Source organism: Paroedura picta, chromosome 6 (assembly GCF_049243985.1).
Source record: "Paroedura picta isolate Pp20150507F chromosome 6, Ppicta_v3.0, whole genome shotgun sequence".
NCBI lineage: Eukaryota > Metazoa > Chordata > Lepidosauria > Squamata > Gekkonidae > Paroedura > Paroedura picta.
Window position 1 is genome coordinate 92212778 of NC_135374.1, and position 21221 is coordinate 92233998.

Below are 21221 nucleotides of genomic sequence, written 5' to 3' on the forward strand. Positions count from 1 at the left end.
ATGGCTACTCATTTGAATCAGGTTATCTACATTAAGCTTCTTTAATATGAACCCTATTAGATGTGTGAATCACACCTGAGAAGTTTCATGTGTCTTGGCTTCCTCTCAGAATTCCTTAATTGCTTTTACAACTACATTAACCTGCACGTTTTGCTTTAAGCAAAAACCAGTTGGAACTTTAGGTGCCAGTTTCAGCATCAACCTCACTTCATGGTCCTCTTCTGAACCGCAAGCAGTACCCCAGCAATTCACATGCAGAATTCCAAAACACATCTCAGTGGGGTAAAAACCCCAAGTTACAAATCACCGTGAATTCAATTTTGCTGCAGAAAATCCTAGATTATATCCTTGGCATACCCAAGGACCTTAGGTAGCAGATGCTGCTAAAGGCTTTGTCTCTCTGCCAGGAAGCTCTTAATAGTTAGCTAGTACATTTCCTGATACAAGGGTCACAGACGCTTCACTATGTGGGCATTGCCCCCGTGTGGAAAGAATTATATTGGGTCAATCCAAGTGGAAACTGCTTCAGTGACACACGAATAGGACTCAAGAGTCTGGGAAGAAGCAGAAGAGAGCAGAGCCAAGCCAAGGTGGTTAGGTGGATACAATGGTGGACAGACGACATGAGATCAGATTTCCTCTTAGCTATTATCTTGGATTTGTGATTATCTCACTCTCCACAGAATTAACAAAAATTTATTCAAGGCATGAGTTTTTGAGTCTGAGGAAGAGTGCTTGCACTCGAAAGCTCACACCCTGAATAAATCTTTGTTGGTCTTAAAGGTGCTACTGGACTCCCGTTTTATTGTGCTACTTCAGATCAACATGGCTACCCATCTGAATCTCTCCACAGAATTGTTGTTGTGATTTTAATAAAATGGAAAATTGTATATTGCTCTGATATCCTTCAGGTGATACATATGTGATAAAGGTGATACATATGTGATAAAGGTTCTCCTAGGTTCACAAAAGGCTTGAAGCAAATGCTGCACCTATTAAAATCACTCTTATACCTTCTGTATGTTAAATTAAAAAGCAAGCATTATAGGACTGAAGTATCAACTATTTTACATTCAGAATATCTGTAACTGATGGTTACATTCCGCTTTCCAAGAAACATGGCCTCTTCTCCCTCGATAGCGTCAGCTAAAGTAAGTACATAGATTATGCTCATAATGTACTCATATATCCAACTTAAACAAAATATAAAATGAGAAATGCCATGAACCTGTATATAAGTAAGTTAATAAAAGCTACTTCAGGTGTGTATGTGTGTGTTTCTATCTGACTACATGTGTCTTTTATGAAATACATATACTAATCTTAATTTTTTTAAACAAAGGAAATGGACCTAAATACAATCAATTTGAAAGATTAGTAGATTTTTCACACAGGCCTCTTACCACTTGTTGTGCAATATTGACATTAGACTGTCCAAATGTTTTCGGCAGGAGTTGTTTTCCAAGTGTATTCACTGTGGAAGGGTGAACAGCTACTAATGAAACAACACCTGAAGACACCCAAATAATCACAATTAGAATAAAGAAGAATTGACATGCAAGGCACTTAGCAACCAATCCCTGTACCGGATCAACTGCAAAGAGATCAGCACTTAATGTTGAATACTGCCTTCATTCTTTTTTGCACAGCAGATAATTTAACAATCAAACAGCTGAAAATGCTTAAGAGGAGCACAACTCTTAACCGAGTAAGAGCCAAGATAAAGGATGGGAGATCATGCACTTATAAACACTTTAGTTTATTTCCCCTCAAGGCAGAGATACTAAACATGAAAACAAACAGAACCAAAGTACATACTCGGGCTGCAAAATATACTATGTAAATGCTGTAGCCAAGCTCTGACTTGTAGTAAAATTCCCAGGCAACACCGAAATGATTGCTATGTGGCTCTACTCTTAGATGATTGATTACTCCTTGATAAATCACCGTCAGCCGTCGTGATGAGATCATCCGCATCTACCATCTTCCATGTATGTAGCCAGGAGGCTGTAGCCCCTATTCCCCACTATCGCTTTGTCTACTTTTCTGATCAAAAATTAACTGTGCAGTGACTTACTACTGTGCTTAGCATGAAGATGAGGGCAAGCCTTGCAGTCTCAGGCTGTGCATGAAGTAAGCCCCACTGATTTCAAGGGGATTTATTCCCAGGTAAACGGGCATATCATTGTCAACAGCATCCTAGCAGTCCTGCAGATCATTTGAGCCAGTCAGAAACTTGTTGCTGCACAAATACTGACCCCTTGTGGTAAAAAAGTGAATTGTCAATGAATGTATCTGAGGTGGTTAGAAAATTAAATTCTTTTAGATAGTGAAAGGTGAGGGGACAGGATTGGTTTTCTTGACTAGGTACAGATATGATTTTCAGAAATGTGGAAATATTTGCTATTATATTTACTATTACGGAATACTATTTAGAGACAGAACCCAACAGAAGGCATAAGAAATTAAGGCGACATCCCTTCAGAACATTTGGGGAATACTAAGGGGAAAAAAATATCCCCCCCCTGTAATGAGTGAGATATTTCAGACAGAGTGTACAGAACAAGAAAAAAATTAAGAACATCTACAGCAGTGGTCCCCAACCCCCAGTCCAAGGACCGGTACCAGTCTGTAGATCAGTCGGTACCGGGCCGTGGCTCCTCCTTGTCCTCCTCCCCGGCTGCTGCCTCGGGGGCTGCCCTGCCACTCTGCCGCCGGCTCACCTTTGGTGCTCTCCAGTGGCCGCCATGGCTGGGGCTCCCCCTCAGCGTGGCACTGCACAGCTGCTGCTGGCAGCGCCCCCCAGCGGACGGCGGGAAATCAGAGACGGGAAATCAAGTGGAGCAGGGGCTCAGGTGGCAGCAACGTCTCTCGGCAAAAGACTACCCCACCCCCCGGGCCTCAGTAAAATTGTCAAGCGTTGACCGGTCCCCGGTGATAAAAAGCTTGGGGACCACTGATCTACAGCATTAGATTATGAAAACTCTCATATACATTGTAAACAATACATTTTTGAGGATATGTCTATAGTTTGAGTGAGTAATTTTGGCAGCACTTAATATGCTATGATGTATTTGATAGTACATTATTTTAAAAATTCAGTGTTTTCACTGTATTTGATATCTGTATATACTGGTAGTCCTACCTATTCTGGTTATATGAGACATTTTCTGTACAAATAATACAACTTTACTACAAATTTGTTTTCTTATTTCAACGTTTATTTGTTCTGACATCTCAGGTGGAAAAAAATTAAGATGCATGTGTTCAGGTTAGCACAGGCTTCCACAGCTTGCAATTCCCTCTGAAGAAAGGTCTACATTTGCAATTTTGCATGTTAAAGTTTAAGGCATTTTTAAACTCCATAACTTTGCTGATTGGTACAGCTAGCGTTATCCGATAAATTATATGTCCTGTTAAAGACACAAATTAAGTTTAGGATTTACAGGGATGTTTTGTATATATTGCATATACTAGCAACCTGGAATACATTTCCCACCAAATGTCCACTTTTCACCAAAAATGAGTTATTTCCATGGCTTCAAAATGTCAAAAATGTTTGCCTCTCTAATTGAGGCTTCCTTGTGATCAATTAGAACTGATCACATGCTTTTCATCAAATAATCCTAGGTTCTATCACTAGAATTTTTAGTTAAAAGTATCATTGTTCGGGAAAGACGAATTAATTAATATATTAGATTTATATACTGCTCCTCCCTGTGAAGCGGGCTCAAAGCCATTTACAATAAAAATAATACAGAAAAAAACAATACCTCTCCCTGTACCTACTAGATACACTATGCTGAGCTAATCAGACCGGAGGATGTAAAAACAAGGAGAGAGGTCAGTATCATTACCAGACAGCCTTGACTTCAGCCATAGGGCTGGTGGAAGACTGCCATTTTGCAGGCCCTGAAGAATTATGTCCAGGCCTGGATTTGACCAGCAACTCGTTCCACCAGGCTGGAGCCAGGGCCAAAAAAGCCCACACTCTGGTTGAGGTCATGCAAATATCAATGAGGCTAGGAACTACCAACAAGCTGATGCTTGCAGAGTGCAAAGCTCTCTGGGATATATACTGGGTCCCTCAAGTATAAAGGGCCTGGCCATGTCAGACCCTGAAGGTCAATACTAAAATCTTGAACCTGATCCAGTTAGTTAGTTTTATTACAGTCATAGACCAGCATAAGATGATACAGAAACATCCATTAAAACCAGAACCTGATCCAGAACTCCACTGGTAGCCAATGCAGCCTTCAACCTTGCTGTAATTTCTGCGTCAGGGCCATGAGGAAGTTACAGTAAACCAGCCTAGAGGTGATTGTTGCTAGATCTCCTGGGCCCAGTTAGGGTGCTAGTAACGTCCCCTGGTGCAGATGGTAATACACCTGGAGCATCACATTTGTGACCTGCGCGTCCATCGGTAAGTGTCAAAGGTCACAACAAACGTCACCTCTGTTGCCAGTTGGACCGGCACTGCTTATATTATTAGACCGTTCAATAGTGTTCAACACAGTCAACCATGAGCTTTCAGTTCACCACCTCTGTGATGCCGGGATCAGAGGGACTGCCCTTCAGTGGCTGATCTCCTTTCTCTGGAATCGTGGATAGAGCTGTCACCAACTGGCTTGCAGAGTCCCTCAGGAGGCAGTGCTCTCTCCAAACCTATTCAATATCTTTATGTGCCCTCTTGCTCAACTGGTGTGGAGGTTTGAGCTGGATTGCCACCAATATGCCGATGATACCCAGCTCTTCCACCTGATGGATGGCCACCCTGACTCTCCCCCAGAAACATTAGCCAGCTGCCGGGAACTCAGTGAGGAACTTGGGGATGATTCTTGATGCCTCCCTTTCAATGGAAGCTCAGATCACGACGGCAGCATGGATGGCATTTAACCATCTTCACCAAGAAACTACTAGCACCCTACTTGGCCCCGGAACACCTAGCCACAGTGATCCACACGACGATCACCTCTAGTCTGGACTTCTGCAACTTGCTCTATGCTGGCCTGCCCCTATTCCTTGATCCGGAACCTACAACTGGTCCAGAACACAGCTGCCAGGGTCCTCACAGCAACACCTTGGAGGTCCCATAACCAGCCCATTCTTCAGCAGCTATGCTGGCTTCTAGTCGAATTCCAGATCAGGCTTAAGGTTTTGGTTATCACCTTTAAGGCCACATGCGGACTGGACCTAATATACCTGAGGGATCACCTCTCTGCCTATGTCTCTCAAAGAGCCTTACGCTCCACCATCTCCAAGGAAGCTTGCTTAACCTCAACTAGGGCCAGAGCTTTCAACATCCTGGCTCCTACCAGGTGGAATGAGCTCCCAGAGGAGATCAGGGCCCTGATGGCACTTGAAGAGTTTCGCGGGGCCTGCAAAAGGGAGTGCCTCCACCAGGCATTTGGCTGAGGCCTCCACCAGGCTTCCCATTGGCCCCCCCGAGCCTCCCTCCTATGACAATAATTGCAGATCCACCCAACCCACTGGGCCTTCAGTACAAGTCGATTTAATGTTCTCCCCAATGTTCTACTGTTCTATAATGTTGTTTATTATCACTTTATTATTATTATATTATAAACTGAGTTATCTGTATCATTCCTGTTTTATGTAAACCACCCCAAGCCTTCAGGGAGGGTGGTATATAAATATATAACAAATAAATAAATAAAATAAAATAAAGTAAAATGAATAAATAAAATAAATAAAACTCTTGATGGTGCATGAAGCTGTTAATTGCACTACATCAAGGCAACTCCATCTCTATGCCTGAGGCTATAGGAAAGTTGCTGCCAGATAAAGTACAGTGAACCATTTCTTACAGTTCTGATGCAGCACAAAACAGCTTGATATGCTCATATACATTCAACCAGGGACCTACAGGAGGTGGTCTCTGACAACACTTCTCTTTGACAATTCAGCTTCCAGAAACATGATGTCAGCAGAGTTTCTTGAATATATAACACCTTTAAGCTCTTACCGTGTGTGCTAGTTCTGGTATTTTACTACAGGTTGTCTGCAATATTAGCAGTATTTGATCGTTATTATTTTTAGCAGGATTTTTATTTATTTGTTTGTTTAATTATATTTCTATAGCACCCTCCCTTGCGGTTCAGGGTGGTTTACATTGAGAACATTCATAAGACAGTACAGTATAAAGGACTGCCCCATACCACATATTTATTTGCATAGCAGCTATCATCTACTGCCATATTACAGCTGAGAGTACAAAGCTTAACTATCAATATGTTTAACTGTTTGGCTGAAGAAGGTACAAGACCACAGCATCTAGCTAAGCTGATGTGACTGCAAATACATACAAGGTGCACAAGAACCTCTAAATTAAAGACACAGTACGACAGTCCAGCAGCAAATATGATGAGCCTCCTCCTCCCACACAAAGAAGCAGGGATGGCTATATGACAGATTGTAAACAATTGGTACTGTGGAGACTCTCTGAGCACCACCACAGAATGTTTTTTGGTTAGGGTACATAAAGAGCTTTGCTGAACTACCAAAGCTAGCCAGAGCATGCAGATCCCCAGAAATCATCCTCAAACTGTGACAATATCCCAACCATCATTAAAACAAATCCTGCAGATTGGACAATACATTTGAGGGAGATTCATTTATTTCATTACTGAACAATTCCATTTACACCAATGCTCAAACACACGTGTTTACCATAGGACCGCCCCAGAATTGAATGGCAACTATCAGCAAATCTCCTATTCCCAATGCAATAGATGTGTTGTGGTAAGTTGGCACCTGATATATATAGTCAACACCTCAGCTGACAAGGAACACACTACAATAATGAAATGTGCTACTCTAGACCATTACACATATCAACACATGGTTAGCCAGATGTTCACTGTGATGTAGCTAAATTTGAGCCTTATTTCAACCAATAATGACTAGAAAGCCTAATAGACTTATGCATTTTATACGTAACTAGGAACAAAGCCCATTTTTTAAAAATGGGCATGTGGAGGGTTGGGGAGAAGGCAGTGGGGGCCGGGGCAACGCAGGAAGCCCAACAGGCCTGGCAGGCTCCAGGTCAGGTCCGGAGCTTCCAGTGCGGCAAACGGACTACGCTGTGGCCGGGCTGTTCCTTTGCCGCGCAGGAAGCCCGATGGGCTCGGCAGACTCGGCTAGGCTGTCCCTTTGCCGGGCTGAAACTGGGAGGGCCGGTCTGACTGCCGCCTACCTTGCTTGCCTGCAGGGTAATGGCGGCAGTCAGGGCCAAGGAGCCGATTGGCCCCTTGGCGGCGGACTGACAACCAGAGGGCCCAATCGCCAGGCGATTGGGCCCTCCGGTTGTCAATCCAGGGGGAAGGGGCCAATGGCCACCATTCCCCATCCCGGACAGGGCCCACCTCAAGGGCCCTTACGGCTTTATTTCCACCGCTCCCGCGGAGCGGTTTAAGACTAGAGTGAGCTTTGCTCTTCACCCATACACAATGAAAGTGTATTAAGAACATTCCCAATATTGACAAACAAAATAGTGTTCCACTGTAATCTTGTACATAATTAATTTTTGAGAAAAATTGCTTAAATCTCTCCCTCTGAAATAAGAGACTAACATTATAATACGATGCAGAATTATGCCAGTCTAAGTCCATGGAAATTAATGGTCATAGTAGAATAATTCTACATAGGACTGAATAGCAAGGCTCGAATCCTGTACCTGAAAGTTCTGAAGTAACAAGCATAGGGCTGTGCTATATGGCTGGGTTATGACCAATGTAATTTTCCTGTAGTATTGGATAAGAATCAGGTCATTTTGATTGGTTTGGCTTAACATGAATTGGACCTCCGCAGCAAATTCTATTGTGTACATGGCAGTTAATGCATCATAGCATATTACTTACAGAAATACAAACTCCAAGGAATATTCTAAGTCACATTAATGTTGCCTGCCAATCATACCATAATATTAACTCATTTATTAATTTGCAGCTTACTACCATTTGGAAAATTAACAAGGGAGGCGGTTAATTGAACAGATAATGCATCCAAACCTGGTTTCCCTGCTCACAGTAACAGGGTGGATTTGATTTGGGGTTGTTGTTTTTTTACTAAAAATTATTTGTGAAAATAAAGCAATGTATTTGCCAAACAAAGGTCTTACCTTTTCCAGGACTAAGATTTTGGTCTATAAAGACCTTTAGTTCTCCATTAGCTTCAATTAGGCCAGCCTTTGAAAGAAGACAAATATTTGTAATCAACATAAAATACTTTATAAAAATTATAATTCTTACTCACGTTTTAAGGTAGAGAAATAATCACTGATAATAGTATGTTATTGAACATATTTTGGCCTCATGCATGAAAACAAAATTACTTTAGACTAAGTAACTTATACTTTCAAAAAGGCGCTATCCCCATATAACAAGTAGTATAGGCACCCTCCCATCCCAGGCCATTCCAGACTAAAATGACCAGCTGGACCAAGGCAGATTGGTGTTGCTGATACTACTCAAACTGACAGCACCATTCAATGTTGTCAACCACAAGCTTCTTGCTCACTGCCTTGTCAATGGGGCGATACAGGGGACAGCCTTGCAGTGGTTGATCTCCTTTCTCCAAGATCGAGGACAGGGAGTAGTCGTTGGGAAGAATCAATCACGTGCATACCAGCTCCAATGCGGACTTTCACAAGGTGCCATTCCCTCCCCAACATTATTTAACATCTTCATGCACCCCCTCACCCAGCTGGTTTGGAGCTTTGGGCTTGGCTGATACCCAGATTATGCCAAACACTATCTCCTAATGGATGGATGGCCGGTCCCATCCCCCCCACCCTGGTTCTTTGTCCAGATGCCTGGAGGTTGTGGTGGAGTGGTTCCAGCGGAATTGCCTGCAGCTTAATCCCTTGAAGCCAAAGGTCAACTGACTGGGTGAGAAAGGACCAGATTAGGTAGTGCATCTTCCCAGCCTGGCTGCTATGCAGCTTTCATCTGCTCAATCAGCCAGGAGTCTGGGAGTGATCCTTGATGCCTCCCTAACAATGAAAGCTGAGGACATGATAGTAGCTCAAGCTGGTGTTTTACCACCTTCATCAAGCTAAACTAGTAGTGTCCTATCTGGCCCCATACCACCTGTGATCAATGCAATGGTTCCATGCAATCTTGGCCACTGTGATCCATGTGATGGCCACTTCTAGGCTGGACTACCATAACTCTATACAGGCCTTCCCTTATCTCTGCTCTGGAAACTGCAATGGGTTCAGAATTCAGTTGTCCAGGTTCTCAAGCAAACATCTTGGACGATCTATATGACTGATTCGTCCAGTTGGCTTCCAGGTTTAAGGTGTTGGTATTAACCTTTAAGACTATAAGTGGTTTGGGAATGCATGTTCTGAGTACATTCCCTGAAGGGCTCTATGCTCAGCCAATGCCAACAGGCTGGTGATCCCTGGCCCCAAAGAACAGGGATTTTTTGACCCAGACCCAGCTTGGTGGAATGAGCTCCCGAGTGGAATCAGGACCTTGTCAGAGCTCCAACAATTCTGCAATGTCTGCAAAACAGAGCTCTTCCGCCAAGCCTTTCACTGAGGCCAGCACAATATGCACCTAATGGGCCTCCCCTACACCCCACCCCCCATTACAGAACCTGACATTGCTCTTGAAACCAACTGGGTGAACTTAGGTCTGTGGCCATTAGGAATTAGTTTTAGTTGTCCAGCCTTTTAAAGATATTTACAATTGTAAGATATTTACATTATATTTTAATGTAATTCTATACTGAATTTAAATTACATATATTGCTAGCCACCCCAAGACATTGCTAAGGGGCGGGATACACATGCAATAATAGTAGGAGTAGTAGAAGACCCACATAAGGGCATGGTCTACTTGGAAAGGGTTTCAGAATTGCCAAAGCCACATGGATAGCTACACACAGGTTTTGTGAGGTTTCCCATCACTAGGATACACCTGATCTGGTCCTTGTAAGACAAGCCAACTTTTTGGAAACCGGATGGTGACTACAACATGAAGTAGGAAATATACAAATTTCCAACACTGTCCTGTTTACAAATATCTTCTCAGAACAAGGAGCACACAGATCACAACCTCTTCACACTAACCAGATACAAGTTTAATGGCATTGTTTCCCTACATTTTTTTAATGGTAACCCACAAGTCCAAATTACTTTGCACAGTAACCCATCCAGGGCTGGCCCAAGGTTGTGTGTGTGTGTGTGTGTGTGTGTGTGTGTGTGTGTGTGTGCCCTATCTATTCCAGCAATCTATTTTCTATAGTGCTCAACAAAACATTTTTGAGAAACCAACAAAAAAAATCGCACAAAGCATGCAGCTGCCCCCACTATTGGCCCCAAGTAAGTGGGAGGTCATATTCTCCCTTCTTCTGTGATAAAACTGGACTCTGAGGATGTGCATGGGGAGAGGGGAACCACTGGGCTGAGAAGATACAAGATGGCAGATGGTAGTGAAGAGGTTGGCAGCAAGATGATTGGCCCAGGAAATGTGCCACAGCAGGTGCAGAGCAGGAGGCACTGCAGGGGCCTGGGCAAGAGGTTGGGTTGCTCTTCTGGTTTTCTCCATGGCATGAACAGCTCCCACTCGCTCTCCAATCCTTCTCCCCTTTATTCATCTACTATTATGAAGTTGCTAGGTGCTGGATAGCTGTTTCCTTCTCATACTGTTACAAAAAAGCAGGGGAATGTGAGAAGCTGGCAAGGGGAAAAGAAAAGGGAGGATGCAAAGGGCAGAAACTACCGTTAGGGAGGGCTAGTCCACAACCTGCTTGCAGAAGATTCGCAACCCACAGGTTTCAAAGCACTGTGTTAGAGGGCTTAGACAAACAGTGTTGCAAAGGGATTTCATTCACTTAAGGCCTTGTCAGTTTGCAAACTTCTGATGAAGCCATAAGGTTCACTCATAGAGTCACTATGAAACTGCAAAACAATAAACTTTCCATAATAGTATGGGACCAGAGTTTGTTAGTGCTGATTATAGAAACAGACATAAAGTGATCTACAGATCCTGGGAGTATTAGAATAAATGAAATTGCAAAGGGGTGGTCAAAATGCTGGTGCTTTCTATCTCTGAGAATTTGGACAAGACAAAATTATTTTCACCACTAGAGTAACACGTTTAAGTACTATATATGGTTCTCATTTCTGGCAAGCTGGTGTGGATGACTTGACTTAAATTGCTTTGATTTAAAACAAAGTTATCAACATTTTCATTTATGTGCTTGACAGTTTCCAGAAAAGCTGTATTGGTGTTTTTTGCTAGAGTCATTTCTTTAAAACCTACCCTCTTAGTTTCATTTGTCTTCCCCATTTCCAGTTTTTTTCTCAAACTACCTGTCAACCTGAACCTGAAGATCATAAGCACAAAGAGAGACAAAACCTTCAAAACACCAAGCACTACAGCCTACTTCCAGATATAACCATAATAGTATAATATAACTAATTAGCCTACATTTAGACAGAACAAGTAAGACGTTTCATAGTAGTGCAGTCTCATCACAACCACAGCAGTGTACTTTATCTTCTCTGACCTGCCTATGTACGTTCCATATTCACTCCTATTTTGCACCAAGAACTAACACTATATTTTCTTTCTGTGTAATTCTTTGGTTATTTACAGTCCGCCTTTCTTACTAAGACTCAAGGCAGATTACATAGCATAGGTCATACACAGTTAAAAGGATGGGAAGTCCATTTACAACATAAATTCAAAATCAGAAAACCCAAATGGAATACAAACAAAACACAAACTTTTAAACATGATACATTAAGCGGTATAGAAATTAGTCCATACAAGACCATACCTACAGGGGTAGGGAAAACCTCAGTTCCTGTCCCTTTACCAACACAACGTCCAGACCATTTCATTACAGTTTAGAGTAAGTGAACATCTAGTGCAGACTAGTGCACAAGATCTCTTAAAATCCCTGAGTACATGCTGACAAAAGCCAACTAAAATTTTAAAAACATGGGCCAATTTTAGCAACACTGTGAAGTTTCAAAGTTTTCAAGTTTTAATTAACAAAGAAACAAAGTGATGAAATGATATAATCAATAGTACTTAAAACTATTGTACAATACATCAGGAATTGGTAAATAAATATGAATTGGTATAAATTGGTATAAACTCAGATAGAGTTTATATTACAACTTGTAATTTAGTAATTATTCTGCAGACTTTACAAAACAGCAACAACCAAGTTATGTCACCACAAAGCAATACAGTACAGAACATTCACATTTTTTAAATAATCTGAAATGATGGCATCTGCAGGCATAAGAGCTGCAATGAATATATTAAAGATAATTGAAAACATAATAAAAATGTTTTTGAAGCAAGTACTTAATATTAAGTATTAGGTACTACAAACTTTGTCAGCTACAACTTTACTAATTTAGATCTGATTGTTGTTGTTAGGTGCGAAGTCGTGTCCGACCCATCACGACCCCATGGACAATGATCCTCCAGGCCTTCCTGTCCTCTACCATTCCCTGGAGTCCATTTAAGTTTGCACCTACTGCTTCAGTTACTCCATCTAGCCACCTCATTCTCTGTTGTCCCCTTCTTCTTTTGCCCTCAATCGCTTCCAGCATTAGGCTCTTCTCCAGGGAGTCCTTCCTTCTCATGAGGTGGCTGAAGTATTTGAGTTTCATCTTCAGGATCTGGCCTTCTAAGGAGCAGGGCTGATCTCCTCTAGGACTGACCAGTTTGTTTGCCTTGCGGTCCAAGGGACTCGCAAGAGTCTTCTCCAGCACCAAAGTTCAAAAGCCTCAATTCTTTGACGCTCGGCCTTCCTTATGGTCCAACTTTCGCAGCCATATATTGCAACTGGGAATACCATAGCCTTGACTAAACGCACTTTTGTTGGCAGGGTGATATCTCTGCTTTTTAGGATGCTGTCTAGATTTGCCATAGCTTTCCTCCCCAGGAGCAAGCGTCTTTAGATCTGATACATTACCACATTCTTTCCTATCTTATATTTATGAGACAGAAATTCATAATATGGTTTAAACACTGGATTAAAACATCTCTACAATAAACATACTGGATACGAGGAATTCAACTGGAAGGAAAGTGTAGATTTATAATCAGCGAAGCCCTTTTAGCAACAACAATTCAAACAGTTTGGGTTTTTTTGTAATTCAGAAACATAATTCAGATGCCAAAGTTAGATGCAAATTCAAAGTGAGTAAGTCCACATCCCCCCAAAATAGTTTCAAATAGGAACCCAGTAGTTTGCTCCTAGAGGTCATGCATACCAATTATACATGAATCAAGTATTTTAACAATGCGCTACTGGATACTCTGTATTACTGGCCTTTGCTAAATCCCATGTTTCACCTAATCATATTTCTATAGCAAAGTATCTTTCAGAGCAATGTGGAACACTGAGTGCAGTTTGTTTTGGACTCAGGTAAACAGAATGAAAACTGCTTGGGAGCTGTATTGTTCATTGTTCTTTATGTATAAACAGTCAATGCAGCTACTCACTTCAGATGAAAAATCACACCCAAACCATGGAAAAAAGATCATGCTTCTTTTCTTATAAGGAATAGGCACTACCAGACACACTAGCAGGTGCCAGTATACAAAGTTTTCATTTTCCTATACAAGCATATCATATGTCACTTAAGCTGAATTCAATCTAACTTCTCTGGAAAAACTAGTTATAAATGAGTGGTACATTCTTAAAGTTTGATCTGGGGCATTAAAAACAAAGCTTTCAGTACCGCCAGAGCCACTGAATTTCTTTCGTGTTCCATGCATTCTGGAGAATGCTCATTGGATACTTACTATGAAGAAAAGGATGACATTTTGGTGAGTAATCCCTACCATCCATTCAAGGAGGCAGGAATTATTTGCTACTTCTTCCTGTCTCCTTGTTGGGAGCCACCCTTCCTTCAGTTCAGGTAACTCCAAAGTTCAAGATAGATTATAAAACTGTATATATAATAGATAAATGTAACATTAACTTAAATGAGTAATAATATAGAACAATTAAAACAGGAAGAAACTAGATAAAACTAGAGAAGAAAGTATGTTTATTGTTCTAATAGGTGATCATGACTTAGGAAGGACAAGATGTCCTCCTTTCCCCAGAAAAGGAACCTTTATGGTAAGTATCCAATTGTTGTATTCCCTCTGAGGTGGAGGACATCTTGGCAGGACCTCCCATAGCAGTGTCCAGTTATCGGGATGGGTCATTGTCATCTGTGTCTGTTATGTGCTGGAATACTCTTATGCTAAATGTAGGATCAGCTGAGCTATATGCACCAAACTTACAACAGTTGATGAACATAAAACAGAGGACCAGGTTGCTGCCTGCATACTTCTTCCACTGTGTCACACTTAGTGACAGCTGCTTAATTTGCCAGACTTCTCACTGAGTGGGCAATTATTCCTGTGGAAAATCAAATGTTTGAACCTTACAGGCTTCTATAATGCACACTTTGAGATAGCTACTGATGACAGATCTGGACCTTTTATTCCCCAAATTAAGTGAGGAGATGGAAATGAAAAAAAATATTAATTTTACTGATATCCTGTGTGTTGAATATACATGCTTTCAGAACTCCCCTAAACTCTAGGAGAGCCATCTTGGTGTAGTGGTTAGGAGTATGGACTTCTAATCTGGCGAGCCAGTTTTGATTCCCTTCTCCCCCACATGAAGCCAGCTGGGTGACCTTGGACTTACAATAGCACTGATAAAGCTGTTCTGACCGAGCAGTGATATCAGGGCCCTCTCAGCCTCACCTACCTCACAGGGTGTCTTCTGTTGCGGGGAGAGGAAATTGTAAGCCGCTTTGAGACTCCTACTGATAAAAGCAGCATGAAAGAACCAACTCCTCTTCTAGTGTTACATCAGATACTTTTTTCGGATGTATAGAATTTGGGCAGAAGCAAGGTAAATTAACCTCTAGAGATTTGTGAATAATATAACTGGTCTTAGGTCTGAAGGCTGGGCCTGTTCTTAATTTTTATCCATATGGAAGGTACATACTTTGGGTTTGATGGGTAGAGCCCAGAAATCTGACACACATTTTGCAGGACTGATGGACACTAAGCAAAAGCCTTTATTCTCAGACACTTTAAAGAGTCCTATTTAGTAGTCTGGAAATGAGATTTTGTTAGCTATGATAGCACGGTATGCAATTTCCAAGTCGCAAATCTAGGCCTGTGAGGAAGGTCCTTCATGGTAGCATTCCTAAGGAAAACGGGGTTGCACTCACCTGTAATTGTAGTTCGAGTGGTGCTCTCTGCATTTAACGCCAGGGATCTGCAGTAAGCAGAGTCTGCCACAGAGAGAAGCTAAAGAGGTTACTAAGGAAAAATCAACTGGCCCCCTCCCATCTCGGAGAATGAGGAGACTTTTCCCACCTAAAAGTCACCTGCCATGGGAGGGGCCAGAACTCCTCCCTCAGTTATCCTCCCTTGCTGCCATCCTGCAGAGGTATAGACAGACAGCATGCCCACAGCAGGGAGGATGTGTGAATGCACGGAGCACCACTCGATGAACAGTTACAGGTAAGTGCAACCCTGTTTTCAAGTACCTGTTGCGGAACAGATAGTTCTCCTAAGAGCTGTTCTATAGAATGAGCTGACTGGAACCTCTTAATGATGAAGCGATCGAACAAAGCTTTGAGTTTGACAGATTCAACAGATGTGAGCACATCTAGTCGCTGCTGTTGCTCAAAGTCCACTACCAGTAAGTAACCCTGCGTTCTTACAACCAAGACACATCTGGTGAAAATTCTGGGAGATGAGACAAGCCCAAAGTAAAGTACAGTAAAATGAAAGTACACATCTTTTAAGTCCACAATTACAAACCAATCCCCTTTAGAGAGGAGAGGGAGTACCTCTTGCAGTGATAGCATTCTGAATCATGGTGTAGGAATGTATCTATTAAGCTGTCTTAGGTCTTATAGATTGTTTATCACCCATAGTATCAGCTTCTGGTGAAACACTGGATGCTGATGACTTTTCATAAAACACTGCCTTTAAGCATTGAGGGAGGAGTGGTGGCCCCTCCCACAAATAAGAACTGAGGGAGGAGTGCTGGCCCCTCCCACAAAACGGCCCCATCAAAAACAGAACTCTTATCTAAGTCATACGTGTTATTGGTTCATATTCCAAGTGAAATGTGTAATTGTGCTACTCTATCCAGATATTGACTGGTGATCACTGATGAAGATACAGAAAATGGGATAAGAATACCTGGGACCCCATTTTGGTTGCCAATGTTTGGAAATTAATGGATACTGATAAGTTAAAATTAGAAATATATTCATTAGATAAGAAAAAATACTTTAATACATTTGTGCCATTTTGATTTTGATCTCTGCGAATGAAGCAAGGCATTGCTTTGGGGGATTTATTGTTGCCTTCTGAACGTTCTGAATGCGCGTCTGAATGGGTTAAATTAGTAACCCGAAGCCCCTCTACGATAGCCCTGTCTGCCCTGACCCCAAGAGCCCCTTTTTCCTTCTGGCCTGTATCTGGAGCCAGAGTTCTGATTCCGGAAGGAGGACGGAAAGGGCTTGCCATCTCTGCAAATGCGGCAAGGCATTGTTTTTTTTCTTATCTCTAGTCTCTTCTAGGACCCTATACAGGGCTTCTCCAAAAAGCTTATCCCCCTGGAAAGGATATGCTTTGACAATAGTCTGAGTGTGGATCAGCTTCCTAGGCCTTGAGCCATAATAAGCATTTAGCCACAGTAGTGGAAGCCATGGCATGAGCTGCAATGTCAGAAGTGTCTGCATTGTCGCTGAGGCGCTGAGTAACCTATTAGTGCCTCAGAATTAAAAAAATCCCTCAGCCTGTTGCAGGACAAGGATAGCCTGAAACTCTTCCTCATTGGTATTTAATTTACCCCCTTCTCTTTCCCTGTTCTCCGGGTCCTCCTCAGAAATATCTGAGTGATGATTTGGAGAATAAGGACTTTTCTGAGTGGCCTTTATAGGCCATCTAAACCTGGGATGAGGTTGCTGGGAAGACGACCTGAGCCTGCAGGCGCTAAACTCTAGAGGAGGAACGAGAACGAGATGCCCTGTAAGAGGATGGCATATTTTGTTGACAAAATTTAGCTATTTCAGCTTGCATCAAGTTCTGCAAGAAATTTAAAAACTCTGGGCGTAAGTTGAACCTTCCCGCCATTGCCGCCATGTTACCAGAATCCACGACTGGGATTGTGCCTCTGTCTCAACGGGACCCTTCTCGATCACCTCTTCCTTTTGGCTCTGTAGTTCCCATGCCCAAATTGAGACCCTCTCCTGTAACCGCTGTGTCAGATGGCTTGGGGGTGGCGGCGTGGTTCCCTGACGGCCTTCTGAAAAATGGAGCACTGTCCTTGCTCCTCTGCTGCCGCTGGGATCAAAATGCCTTGTGCCACCGCCATGGCAGCATCCCTGGGATCCACGGGCCCTTCGGTGACTGGATCTGGAGCCTGTTTGTCTTCAGACAAGAAATTACTTTACCATCTGTTCGTCGCCATTTCGCCCTCTGAATGGCAAAAAACAAAATGGCTGCTGCAACCACGAGTGCACTTGTGCACCTGGTATCCTGCTCCATTACTCCATGAATAGCCTCCAAGGATAAAGGAAAAGAGAAAAGGCAGAAGGGAGGATCCGAGGAAGGAAGGGCGGGACAAGGAAGGAAAAAAGGAATGGAAAGGAGGTGTCTTCTAAAGTAGTGATCCCCAACCTGTGGTCCGTCGACTAATTGGAGGTGGGCCGCGAAGGATGCCTTCTCCCCCCCCCCCCGGCCTTTTACTTCACCCCCCCCCCCGGCCCTTTACAACACACTTCGGGCGTCCTTGTCTCCCATCACTCCCAGATGGGACTATCTCGTTCCAGAGAAACTAGCTCAGGGTTCCCATTGATTTGTCATTGTCATGAGTTAAAATTTCCATGAAAATAAAATGTTCCTTATGTTCATTGTTGTCGCATGTCTGTATCTTATTTTGAAGGGATGTTTAAACATTACCATAGCGATCAGAGAGCGTTAGGGCAGTGGTTGAGAGTAGAGGAGTAAACAACCCCCACCTCCCACCGGGCCTCAGTAAAATTGTCAAGCGTTGAGTGGTCCCCAGTGATAAAAAGGTTGGGGACCACTGTTCTAAAGAAAAGGAAGCAAGAGACGCCTAGTCTAGGTGCTATCCCTCTCAAGGCAGGAAGCAGACTAGGGAAAGGAGGGTGTTTCCCGCTGGGAGACAGAAAGTTCTGACCCTGACTTCTGCTTTCATTTTAACTATTTCAACATATCTGAAATACAGTAATAATATATTCCTTAACTTTCCCAGAGCACATCCAATGCTCAGGCTATTGTCACCTGTATTCACATGACTTTTCATCATTCAACTAAAAACTCATGAACTGAGAAGAAAAAATTAATGAGATAACCAAAATAGAAAGTGTTGTAAAATATATACATTGACTGGGTAAATACATATTTCAGCTACATGATCAAGAGTAAAAGTGGCTATATACCATGACTGATCCTTATAAAATTGACTAAAGAAGCAAGCCTGATTTGGTCCAGAATGCTATCCATAAACCAGTATGAGATGTAACTAGCTTAAGTAACAGCCACAATAAGATCCAGTTCAGCATTTATGTAAACAACAAGTTGCCCAAGAAGACCAACATGAACACATTTTATTTCAGAAGAGGAAACTTTGCAAAAATGAGAGGATTAGTAATACGGAAGTTGAAAGGGTGGGTCAGGTCTCATCAGATTGTTAGGAAGATCTACAAAAATTGACCCTTAGACAAACATATACTACAGATCAGAAAAGGTACCATAAAAACTAAGAGGACATCAGTACTTAATCAGCAAGATGAAGGAAGTAATACAGTGAAGGCTTCTTGTAAGAAGCAAATGAGTAAAATGAGAAAGGAACACAAACCCTGCAAACAAGTATAAGCTGCAAAGCAGGTGAAATGAGAATTTAAGAAACATATTGAGGACATTAAGACACTCTTAAGATTTCTTAATATTAAAAAGAAGAAAGGAAATTGCAGAGAAGTGAATGAATTCTTTATATCAAGTCTATGGGTAATGAGAGGCAACAACTTGTGGCAGAACCATAGTTTTCAGAGACAAAAAACTAAATCAAGAAGATGCTACTCTAGGCTGAGGAGGGTATTAATGTTGTAGTTAACATCTGTAAACCTTAGCCAGTATTTATTGTTTTGTTCCTATTGTACTGTTCTATTGCACCATTCTCCACCTTTGCAATTCAGCTCTCTGTAATATATATATAAACACTGCTTAGTTAACTGTTCTCTTCGTATAATACGATTAGTCACCGTTGTTTGTATCTTTGCTGTATGCTGCTACTATTGTGTTTATAGAATCATAGAGTTGGATCCTGGGTCATCTAGTCCAACCCCTTGCACTATGCAGGAAACTCACAACCCCCACCTCCCGAGGAAGCCTGTATTTAAATCTATGATTTCACATCTGAGTTTCTTAAGAGTCCTTAATGTTCTGGATTTGGCAATGTCTTCATTTTTAAGTTGGTTATTTAAATCAGACATACTTTTTTGTATTTTCTTTTTTTAAAGGAGCTGCATCGTAATAAGATGCAACTTGTCGTTAATACTGGCCTCCTATCAGAGTATTTGAAAGCTAGTCTGAAACACATTCCAACTGCCAGAACTCAGTACTGAAGATGAAACTATTGGACATACAGAAAAACAAATGACACAGGAACAATCAGCACAGAATTCTTCAAGACTTGACAACCACATAAATAAGGGAGAGAGTAGACTTCATAGATCTGGAACTTTTAAAAAGCTTTTGATAATGTGTCTTGCCAACAGCACCTAAGTAAATAGTTATCCTAATGGAAACAAATATGTACAAATGGTAACATGGGGAACTGTATTAGGACCCAGGGTATTTTAATTTGTACATAAAAGATCTGGAATGGGAGGCAAGACAAAAACACTGTTCAGGAAGGTAAAAACAGATTGAGAAGCTCTCTTCTAATTGTGTGAAGAGACAACACCATAAAAATAAGTGTAAAGAGAAGCATGTAATGGAATTGAAAAATCCCAACTTTCCACAGACACTGATGAGAGTCTGAACAGGGAGGGCACTGGCCAGGAAAGAGCTTGGACTCACAGAATAAAGTCCAATAAAAATATTGACTTACTGTGGAGAAATGGTGAATAATGTAAATTCTACAGTAAGAATTATCAGGAAAGGAACTGAAAATAGCTAGTGCTATAATGTCTGTGGAACAGATGCATTTGGAATAACGTGTACCATCTTGACTGTCTCTGCCTTGACTGAAGGTGAAGAGATGAAACGAGTAACAAACATGATCAAGGACTAAAGGCTAATGGGGCTTCTTTGTTTAATTTATGAAAGAGATTAATGGAGTGAGGGTTGGGACATGAAGTATATAAGATGATGCATGGCCTGGAGAAAATAAAATAAAAAACTTTGTTGATACAAACAAAAGGAAGCAGTACTTCATTCAAAGAGTAGCCTGTGGAGTCCTAAAGGATAGCGATAATCACTTTCTGAACTGGCATTAAAAGGGGATTAGACATCCATGAATTTGAACCTCTATCTTCATAGGCAGTACGCACTGAGTGCCAATAGATGGAGGCGGCAGCAGGGAGGGGATTTTGTCTCTGGGGGCATCTGGTTTGTCATTGTGGGAAACAGGATGCTAGACTAGACAGACACAGCACAGCTCTTATGTCCTTATTTTAATTGTGTGACTTTTCAAACCTTATATGCAAACTACACATACAAACTTAGATCAGATGCAGACTTTAAAATAAAGAACAGGTAACAGCTAGTAGAAGCCTACATGACAGGCCCAAATTGAAGATATAGTAACCTATGAATCCTTGGCTCGGTGATTTGAAATCACTAGCCCTTCAAATCTTTATCTCCTAGGCCTTGTATGGTTTTGCTGTTCTGTCCTTGGTTCCTGTTTCTCACCTGCACTTTTTAAATTCGCAGGCTACTGGGTACATTGATCCACACGCCTATCTTCCTCTTAGGTGAACAATACTACCCTTAAATCCTGTGTTTTCTTCAGAGTCCTTCTTTCATTAGCCATATAGAGGTCGAAAGAATTTTCATCACCAGAGTATCCCCTCGTTACACTAGACTGACACATCATGCCATCATTTGTTCTTTAGAATTCAATCTGTATTACATGGCACTGCAGGGAGCTACAGATCAAAATCA

At 41.9% G+C, this 21221-nt stretch overlaps 1 protein-coding gene across 10 annotated transcripts in view; it reads right to left on the reverse strand.

Annotated features, from left to right (window-relative positions):
• Positions 1–21221, reverse strand: part of TFDP1 (transcription factor Dp-1) — a 94733-nt gene that overhangs the window by 9721 nt on the left and 63791 nt on the right. For all 10 annotated transcript variants that reach the window (XM_077343695.1, XM_077343693.1, XM_077343688.1 and 7 more), the window contains 2 exons: positions 8138–8204; positions 1404–1510 (listed from right to left, as the gene is read on the reverse strand). In XM_077343695.1, coding sequence (XP_077199810.1) covers positions 1404–1510; positions 8138–8204 — 174 coding nt within the window. The remainder of the gene's footprint in view (positions 1–1403; positions 1511–8137; positions 8205–21221) is intronic.